At 39.5% G+C, this 10589-nt stretch overlaps 1 protein-coding gene across 1 annotated transcript in view; it reads left to right on the forward strand.

Annotated features, from left to right (window-relative positions):
• Positions 1 to 8553, forward strand: part of pkd1l2a (polycystic kidney disease 1 like 2a) — a 93100-nt gene extending 84547 nt beyond the window's left edge. The window contains exons 33-35 of the mRNA XM_069899441.1: positions 1200 to 1301; positions 4713 to 4844; positions 8330 to 8553. Coding sequence (XP_069755542.1) covers positions 1200 to 1301; positions 4713 to 4844; positions 8330 to 8428 — 333 coding nt within the window. The 3' untranslated portion in view covers positions 8429 to 8553. The remainder of the gene's footprint in view (positions 1 to 1199; positions 1302 to 4712; positions 4845 to 8329) is intronic.
• Positions 8554 to 10589: the final 2036 nt, after the last annotated feature.

Raw genomic sequence — 10589 nt, forward strand, 5'->3', positions numbered from 1 at the left:
GTCCCAAGGCTACTTAGCTTCCGAGATCAGACCACCTAGAACACCAGGTGCCGTAGAGCCTCCAGTTGCTAAAATTAGGAGAATTTCGACAGGTGCTTCAGAGATGTTTACTTTCTAAGATGCAGCTTGCCCACTACCATAGCCGAGTCCTTGACTGCATCTCATCTATCACCCCCACCTCTGCTGTCACCTCTCTTCTCGTCTCTCCTTTCTGCTGTCACCCCTGAGCTTCCCACTCAGATCAAAGATAAAATTTGCTTGGTCTTTTTTTTTAACCCTATCATCCTCCAGTCAGTGAATTATCCTTTGCAATTTCTAGAAACGTCAACATCATTTCATCATATAAACCCTTGCTCCTCACCTTTCAATATTCCATTCACAACTCCCGAGTCTGCTACTTTTGCCAGACCTGTGAACGCTTCCAGCATTTTCTGTTGTTATTATAATTAATCTGTTAAGACAACTGCATTATTGGATCTGATTTTGCATCTGCCTTGCCAAAAATCGTGTCAAAATCTTTCACAATATTATTCATTTTATTGCAAATGTTACATAGGGTGGGATACCCCCTGTACAAAAAAACCTGACAAGTTTTATTTCTCATGCAAGACAGCAAAGGGGAAATGCCTTTGCAAGGATTTTGGGCCCTGTGATGCTGGAGATAATTTTTTTTTTCCCATCCACATCTCTTTGTAGGCATTAGTTAACAAAAAGATGTAGCACAGCTAAAAGGGAATCATTTCCCCCATTATCTGGCTAGTGTGTCTATACTCATCCCTGCATACAAAACTAGTTGTACTCTCATTCCTGCATTGATACCTTGCTCTGCTTTAGCACCACCATATAACACAAAGAGAGATAGCAGACAACATGGGCTATAATTTCCCAATCCTTGTCTGATTATTTGCATAGATCTAGGATTAAAAATCTATTGACTATCTGGATACTTTTTTCTTTGTTCCCAATAATCTGAAAGTTCATATTTATTGTCAGATCATTTACATAGGCATCATATGCAACCCTGATATTCTTTTCCCTGCAGAACTTCTGCGCCATCGCTTGTGCTGGGCGACTCTTCACTAACTTCTAAAATTATACTTTAAATTATGTGAAAGCAGACAACTCCTGAACTCCTTTGTCTTTCAAATTTGGTCATTTAACGTCCAGCACTGTAATATTGTGCAATCTCTGTTCCACAGATGAATCTAATGTTTGGTTGGAGTATGCCCTCTTACAAGACCATATTTGATGCTGCAGAGACAATGGTTAGTCTTCAATTGGGGATCTTCAACTATGAAGAGGTATGGAAAACAAACACTGGGAAAGTAATTCTCTATTCATGGCAAAACACGATGCTGAGCTAATGCATTTGAACCTCTTGAAAGAGTTCCTAATTCTGTCCACTTTAAGGTAGATATTGGAACTGCTAGTCTGTGTTTGTCAATTGTATTTTTCAGAGTTGGTAAACAGATTCACTCTGAAATGTGGCCCGAATGCATTCACATGCAAACATCCACGAGAACGTGTCAATTAACTTTAGGGGCAGCCAGTCAGTTCTTCTGCCCTGCCATTTACTAAAATGTTGGTGAATCAGCACCTCAACTTCCTATTCTTATCTACTTGTAGCTCACTTGCTACTGTGCAATCCTGGGTAATCATATTAAGTCATGCAAAGTTTATTATCATGTGATTGCACGAGTACAACCCAACAAAACAGCGTTCTCAGGTCCTCGGTGCAACACATGGAGATGCACAACCAGACATAGCACATACAGACAATAAATATGAGAGTCTCAGATGGTTAGTGTGAGCAGTTCCTGTGGTCGTTCAGCAATCTCACTGCCTGTGGGAATAAAGCGTTTCTCAGCCTGGTGGTACTGCCTCTAATACTCCTGTATCTCTTTCCCAATAGGAGCAGCTGAAAGATGCAGTGTGTGTGGGGTGGAAGGGGTCCTCAGTGATTTTGCATGCCCTTTTCAGACAATGATCCCAGTAGTTGACATCAACTGGGGGGGGAGGGAGACTCGAGTGACCCTCTCTGCCATTCTTATGATCCTGTGGATTGACCTCCGACCCATTTCGCTGCAGCAACGGAACCACACTGTGATGCAGCTGACAAAGTCTCATGATAGAACTCCTGCCAAAGGTTGACATGATGGCAACCGGTAGCCTTGCTCGCTTCAATCTTCTCAGGAAATGCAGTCTCTGTTCTGCCTTCCTGACCATCAAGGAGATGTTATGTGTCAACAATAGGTTACTAGTTAAGTGAATGTCAAGAAACTTGGTGCTCTCTACTGCAGAGTTACTGTTGTTCTTAAGGCCTATCTCCCTGTAAATGAATCATTTGGTTTCATTGCAGACCTACGGTCCAATACAGGGGGGCAGGCATTTCCACAATGTGTGTTTGACCACTGGCAGATCCTAGCTGGAGATCCCTTTGAAGCAAGCAGTCGTCCATTCCAGGTTGTGGCTGAAACACGCAAGCGTAAGGGTTTGAAAGAAGGGATCCCAGCTCTGGACAACTTCTTGGATAACTTGTAATGTTGAGTTGCACATTATTGGATATCTGACCAACGCACCATTGGGTGGCTTTTTGAACAAATTAGTGAAGTTAACGTGGCCAGATTAGATATGGTGGTGTATTGTATTATTGTCCCTTTGCTATGAGATTCACTTTAAACAAAAATGGACATCATAATGGCATAAATTAAAATAATGTTTACCGCATTTTTGGGTTCTTCATTGCATTGCTGTGTCAACATCATCTCGTGCCATGCTAGCTATATACACATTCATTTCTCTCTATCAAGTAACAACTGCTTACCTGTATTGATATTTATTCAGGGCTTGAATATTAAGCTCAGTGCTTTGAGTTGGGGCAGTCCAATCAGGATCTGCATTCTGAATATGAAACACGATGCGAGAATGGTATGCACAGCAAGTTTGTACAGCAGTGGGCTTTGCAAAATTGAAGGTCATCCTCACCAACTTATAGACTGGAGGCTAATGATGTATGTAGTACTTTGGAAGTGAGTTTATCATTAACATTGTGAAAGATGAAAATGCAGTAAGTCATATTGGTGGCATGTAAACAATAAACTTTATAATTTCAGTAGTGTACTTGGTCAGCTTGGCCTAACTTTCCTTTTTGCATGGCCCAGTTTTTCTATCTAGTGACCCCAATGAGCTTGTGATTTAAATGTAGTGCTAATATTAATATAGTATTAACATAACATTTGTCACTGTTCCATTCCTTCCCCTAAGTTCACCCCAAAGTTTATTATTTTGGATTAAATGGTAGTCTGATTGTAACTTTCAGCATAAATTGTACACATTGTTCCCGATGTATGATATTTGAGGTTAATTTTACAAAGTGGGGTGTTTCAGATTTTTTTTTCGCCAATATCACTATTCAAATGAATTCAAGTTGAGTTCAAGATGTAAGCCAAGGACGCGTCCAAGTGCTTAGCAGGTCAAAGTAAATAGAGGCCTGTTGTGCTGTGGGATAGGAAATAAGTGAGTGGTACGGTGAAGATCAGGGAATTATTTTATTCTCATCAATTGACACATCACTGTTAGTGGGAACTTGCTGTGTGTAAATTGGCTGCTGTGTTTCCTAAGTTAATGAGACTATATTTGAAAGTGTTTCATTGGCAAAAAACTTTGGCCGATGTGGAGATGAGAAATTATTTATTAAACAAAGAAAATTAAACATTTGTGGCATTCAAAAACAAACTGCAGAGTTACTGATGTGTAGTAGAGAGTGGTCGTATACGTGCGCATTGACCCATGGCCCATGATTCAGAAGGACTAATATAATCTCTAATCCTGAACGACAAAACTGACCGTCACATCAATGTGAGTCGTTACTTGGCTCCAGTACCTTCTCTGCAACAATGGTGTCAAATTACAAAGTGTACAAAATACCAGGCTTTTCCAATTTAAGGCACATGCAAAGCAGCCTTTAAATCATTTTCTCTGAAGAAAGCAAGAAAGTACTTTTTTTTGGAGAAAAGATTTGATTTTATTACTTAGGGTTAAAAAATCATGTAATCGATTATGTGGAACTATCTGCCTGAGCTCAGAATCTTTGTATCATATATTGTATTGAACATCATTTAGGCTCCTCTCAGCGTGAATTGTGCCTCTGGTATATGTGCACACGACCTTCTTTCAGCCTACTCACCCTGGGGCACCTCATTATTTTGTGAATTGAGGCACCAAAATAAAATTGCTCAAGAATTAAAATAATGTTTTGCTTTGCGAGAATTGCCAGTAATGTCTCGATACTGCATTACCTGCTGTTTAATATTTTATTTAATACCATGGCTTGGGCTATGCAGAATTCAAACCTCCAGAATTGTTTTCTGGTTGATTATTACATTTCATTGTAATCCAGATTCAGAAAATGGAATTGATCCTGGAGTACTGCTATCACTCAGATGTGAAAATTGCAACACAAAGGTATTCAAACTGCTGCACTTTTTTGAATTGCATCTTTATGGAGGCAATCACGCCCTTCAGATAACATGGTTTCACAAATCACTTTATAACCTATTAGGCTTGAGTAATAAGCTTTGTAAATGGAGCCTCACACACAAATGAGAGCATATCAGCTGTTCAATTGTGACTGTTTTCACAAATAATTTATGGGTGAAAATTAAGTGAATAGCCTGGTTTAAGTTTGAACTTTTTGTGCTTTATCTGACCAGGTATTGGACTATAATCCAATTCTCGGATCATTTCTGATTGGTTCATGCATCATCTTTATGACGTTTGTTGTGCTGAACCTTTTCATTTCAGTCATACTTGTGGCATTTAGTGAAGAACAGAAGAATTACAAGGTTTGCGCAGTAATCTTTCTTTACCTTTTTCATTTGTTTCGGTACCACCACAGGTGGCTGTGGAATCCAGATCATTGGTGTATTTAAGGCAGAGATTTATAGGTTGTTGATGACCCAGGGCATCAATGGTTATGGGGAGAAGGCCGGGCCGTGAGGCTGAGTGGGAAAATGGATCGCTCATGATTAAATGGTGGGCAGGTTCAATGGGCTGAATGGCCTACTTCTGCTTCAATGTCGTATGGTCTTACTTCACATTTTGTCATGACACATGAAGTCATTCAGCTGATTGAATCAAAACCAGCTCAAAGAGTAATATTTCCACTCCCTGACTCATTTCCGTAACTTATTCTCTCTCATTTTCCCATTAACTCCCCTCTGGAGCTTCCATCATCCTCCAATAGGAGAGGTAACAACCTAACAACCAGGATGCCTATGAGATGAGGGTGGAAAAGGAGCACTCGGGGAAACCCATGGGGTCATAGGAGATCATGCCAACTCCACACAGTCAGCACAAAAGATCAGAGTAGAAACTGGGCTATTGAGCCATGATACTGCACTGTTACCTGCTGTACCACTCTGCCCTTCATACACCTCTCTCTACCAACTGCATATCTTTCATAGTGTTTTAATGCATTTTTTAATCATTTCAATTATTCAACAAATTTCTGTTTTACACATAGAATCCTTTTTTAAATTATTTTTTGAGATGCTGTTTATTGTCATCAGAATTAGTTTTGGATATTTTCTCTCTCATTTAGCCCATCTTTATGGGCAACAAGGAGGAAGTTTTTTTCTTAACATGCAAATAACGTTGATTGTTGACAAGAGACCAAATAGACTGCGGGTGAAAGTCCTGATGTTGGGTCTCGATCTGAAATGTCGACACCCTATTTCCATACAGATATTGTGCGATCACCTGAGCTCTCCTGCAGCTTGTTTTGTGCTGACATAAGTTGCCAATGGTCATAAAAACATGAGGGCTTTAGAATGAACCTCATCAATTTGAGAGTTCCAATCCAATGGAGCAGATCACACCCAAATACTCAGGGATTTTTTTTCGACATTAGATTTGTCAGTTTGAACTTGGCTATAGGTTTTATTCATTGAAAATGTAGCTGCCTGGATTTTGTTAGATTATTATTTGAACTGCGGGTAACACAGTTAGTGTAGTGGTTAGCACAGTACCAGAGACCAGGTTTCGAATCCTTCGCCCTCTGTTAGGAGATTGCACATTCTCCAAATGTCTGTGTGGGTTTCCTTGGGGTGCGCTGGTTTCCTCATTGTTCAAAACATACTGGGGTTGCAGTTCAATTGGGTGGCACAGGTTCATGGGCTGAAAGAGCCTGTTACCATACAGTATGTTTACATTAAATTTATTATTATCCAATTGTACAAGTACAACCCAACAAAACAGCGTTCTCTGGTCCTCGGTCCAAAAACATGCACATGCACATCCAGACATAATACACGTACAGACAAATGATACACGTGCTGTACAGATATACTGTAAATATAAATAAACATTGTTTAATAAATAGTAGAGATTCAAAGGGATTGTATGAGCAGTTCATTCAGTCATTTAGCAGTCTTAAAGTTCAATGGAAGAAGCCTCAGCCTGGTGGTTTTGGCTCTGATACTCCTGTATCTCTTTCCCGATGGGAGTAGCTGAAAGATACTTTGTGTGGGGTTTAACTAATCATGTACTGTAAGCATACGATTGGAAAAGAGTTTAGGCATTACCCGTTGTGCAAAAGTAGCATCTGGAGAAGAATTTCCAAATTTGTATGCCAAATTTAAACAATTCATTTGCTTAATACATGATCCATGGAGTAATTGGGTGTTAAGTCCAGCTGGTTCTTCTAACCTAGCCTTCGGGGTAGGCTTCCAGAGAATTGTTATCTATAAATGTACATCCCTTTGATGTGATGTGATATCTGTGGCTCCTTCATCAAAAACTGTTCGGCTTCCATTTCAAGCCATGGAGGGAATCAGCCACTTTGAACTTGAGACTCATTATTCAATAAAGGAATATAACTGAAGTTAAATACAGAGTGCATACTACGAGGGAGTGGGATCATAAGCTCTTTATGACAAATTAATGAGAGTTCTTCAGCCATATTCACAAAACTGTCTCTTGGAACGAGGGGATTAGCATATGAGGAACATTTGATGGCTCTTGGACTTCATTGCTTGGAGTTCAGAACAATGAGGTGGGTTGTCATAGAAATATTTTGAATGTTGAAAGGCCTGGACAGAGTAGATGTGGCAAAGTTATTTTCCTCTATAGGGGAGTCCAGGACAAGTGAGAGCAACTTCAGGATTGAAGAGCGCTCGTTTTTAAACACAGATACAGAGGAATTTCTTCAGCCAGAGAATGGTGAACCTTTGGAATTTTCCACCATGGGCGGCTGTAGAGGTCAAGTTATTGGATATATTTAAGATAGTCATCAAAGGTTATGGGGAAAACCCAGGGGAGTGGGGATGAGTTGGATAATGGATCAGGTCATGATGGAATATCAGAATAGACTCAATGGGTCACTTCTATTCCTATATGTTACAGTCTTATTAGGGAAGAAGAAAATAAATATTTTTGCATTCAAAGTGCACTCAAGTCTGTGTGGATCGATTGATTGAATACTTTTCAACATGCAAATTAGTACATTTGACAGAAAGTCATCTGACTTGATTTTACTTTGTGTTATATATGCTGCTCTTACATACAAAACAATTGGATCTTTTGTCCAGGATATTTTATCCAGCTATAAGTCAAAAACATTACAATTATATGTCTATTGCATCCAATGAAGTAATTTTCAAAGGTAGGCACTGTCATGCTGTATGAAATGTTGCAACCAACTTACCCAGCAAAACCTCTAGCCCGAAGGAAAACATTAATGAGAAGATCATCCTTTGTATTTAGTGATGTTGACTGAAGGAGAAATATGGCCCAGGCAGCTGGAAGAAATCCCCTGCTCTTATTCCAAACAATGTCACATTATCTTTTTAGTCCCCTCAAAAGTGTAGATGGGGCTGCAATTCGATGTCTCATGTCAAATGTGAAATCTCTGACAAGTCCGCAGTCCTGCCCTGAAGGGTCAGTCAAGATCATCGCGTTCAATTCCCCAGAAGTGGGCCTTGAACTCTCAATTTTCTTCCTCTGACATTGACAGCTTTGTTGTGTGAAATGGTTCAAAAGGTTTGATTTGGTGAAATACTGAAAATATAGATTGAATGTGCTAATAATGGGAGGTGCAGTTAGCGTTACTCTGGGTTCGAATCCAGAGCTGTCTGCAAGGAGCTTGTACGTTTTCCTGTGATGTAAGGGGTTGGTAGGTTAATTGGGCGGCACAGGTTTCATGAGCAGGAAGGGCCTTCTGCATTGTTCATTTAATTAAATTTAATTCAAAATTGAAATTTAAAAATGACTGATGCTGACTTTATGAGAGAGTGAATTAAAAAAAGAAATATCTTTATTTACTTCTAAGGCTTCGGAGGAAGAGGAAATAGTTGATCTAATGCTGTTAAAAGTGTGCAGCTTCCTGGGAATCAAATCAAAGAAGGATTCCTCGCAATCAGATGGCTGAATGGTGTAAGCACCTTGGATTTCTATCTTACAGCTAATAACTTTATGTAATAGTGTGCAATTTGATATATAATTAAGAATTTCATAGATTTCAGAATATCTATCAATATTCAGAATAAAGTTAAGTGGCTACACATGTGTGTCATTCTCCTGTATCAATATGTCAAAATAAAGTATGATAAAGAGCATTCATTTATCTGGGAAAGTTTCTTATTCCAACTTTTGCTGTTCCGTGATTCTTTTTGTCATTGCATCTTAAAACTGGTCAATAGTTATCACTAGGCAATAGACTGGATTAGATTTTTCTGGTGATTACAAATATACCTCACAGGCATTGCTGGATGTGAAAAGATTTTCAGTTGCCACACATTTAGAAAATAAAATAATTAAAATTTGTCCTAGATTTACAATGTACCAGGTCCATAATGCTGGTGATATATAAAGCTGAAAATTGCTAATGTTTATCAATCCATTGCAAGCCCACGGAATTCCACAGCTACTACCTTGATTACACCTCTAGCGCCCTGAAAGGGTTCCATTCCATTTTCCAACTTCCTCAGTTCTGAAATTTTTTTCTGAACGTTGGACTCTGAAATACCATCCCTTTTCTTCAAGCACAAATTCACCTCATCCTGAGCTGGCAGCATTCTCAACGATATCTCTATTTCTCAAATTTCTGCCAGCCTCTTTTCTGCCACCACCCCCCCCCCCTCCACTCACATACCACCTTAAGTAATCCCTATTCCATAGATGCTCTGTGATTAATAAGGTATGTGAGTGGAACGAAAAAGTTTGAAAACCACTGTTTTAATAGTACCTCATTGACTCGTTATGTGCACAGTTTCATAACCTCAAAGGAAATGGGCCAATGACAATTTTTCTCAAGCAAAATATTTCAGTAACATTTGGGTCTCGAGCAGTGGTTACTTCTTGGAGCTGCCAAAATTGTTCTCACCTTCACAAATGCACAAATTAACTGAGGACACAGAGGAAATGGAGCTGTGAATCAAGTTGAATTCAGTTGGAAAATGAAAAATTATTTGGGTGCCAAGGGCAAGATCAAATGGGTAGGTGACAGAGTATGTGGTTGTAAAAGAATACTGGAAATTAGAAATGAAGGCAATTGGATGATATAAGCATTGGTTCTCAACCTTCCCCTCACCCCCCCCCCCACTCACATACTACCCTTAAGAAATCCCTTACTAATCACAGAGGGATTATTTAAGGAGTAAGGTGAGTGAAAAGAAAAAGGTTGAAAACCACTGACCTAAACCATCCTTCCTGGTGAAGCCACAATTCACTTCACTTCTAATTTAGGATATTCCATTTGATGTTCCCAGATATTGATGACGATTAGTTAGCTATTGTACACAATCCCCGTATTCAGTTTTCAGGGGTGACCCTGAGCTTGTCACTTGAATTTTCCAATCCACGCCTTTATATCTTTCTACCTTTAATTTCTAATACTACTCCAAAGAAGACCAAGATAAAGTAGAGGAACATCACCACATCCTATGTCCAGACATATTGCAACCCTTGAGACTCGATACTGAATTGAACAATTTCAGACAAAGAGTCTTTCCTGTTGTGTCACAACTGACCAGTTCTAATTCAAGGTCATCCACGTTAACTTCATGTTTCACACTTCTCAAATGCTTCCTGATCAGCTGAGTATGACCAAAACTCACTTCTATCTCAAGCTTCCTGTGCTCTGCATCTCACAGTTCTATAATTTTTTTATTTGAATTTTTAATTAATTTAATATTTTTTAAATTTAGACATACAGCACGGTAATAGGCCCTTCCAGCCCACAAGCCCACAGTGCCCAATCACACCCAATTAACCTAAAACCCCAGTGCGAATGGGAGCACCCAGAGGAAACCCATGCAGGCACAGGGAGAATGTACAGACCATGCTGGATTCGATTCTGGGTCACTGGCGCTGTAACAGCATCGCGCTAACTGCTACATTAACTGCGCTGCCCTGGCTTCATTTATCTTCTTCCAGTTGTATTCCTCCAGATTAACTTTCATTAACTTGCATTCCTGACCTTGATAATTTGCTTATTTCATCCAATCACCTTCATTTTCAATTTCCAGCATTCTTTTACAACCACATACTCTGTCACCTACCCATTTGATCTTGCCCTTGGCACCCAAATC

The sequence above is a fragment of the Narcine bancroftii genome, chromosome 10 (genome assembly GCF_036971445.1).
Source record: "Narcine bancroftii isolate sNarBan1 chromosome 10, sNarBan1.hap1, whole genome shotgun sequence".
NCBI classification, from domain to species: Eukaryota; Metazoa; Chordata; class Chondrichthyes; order Torpediniformes; family Narcinidae; genus Narcine; species Narcine bancroftii.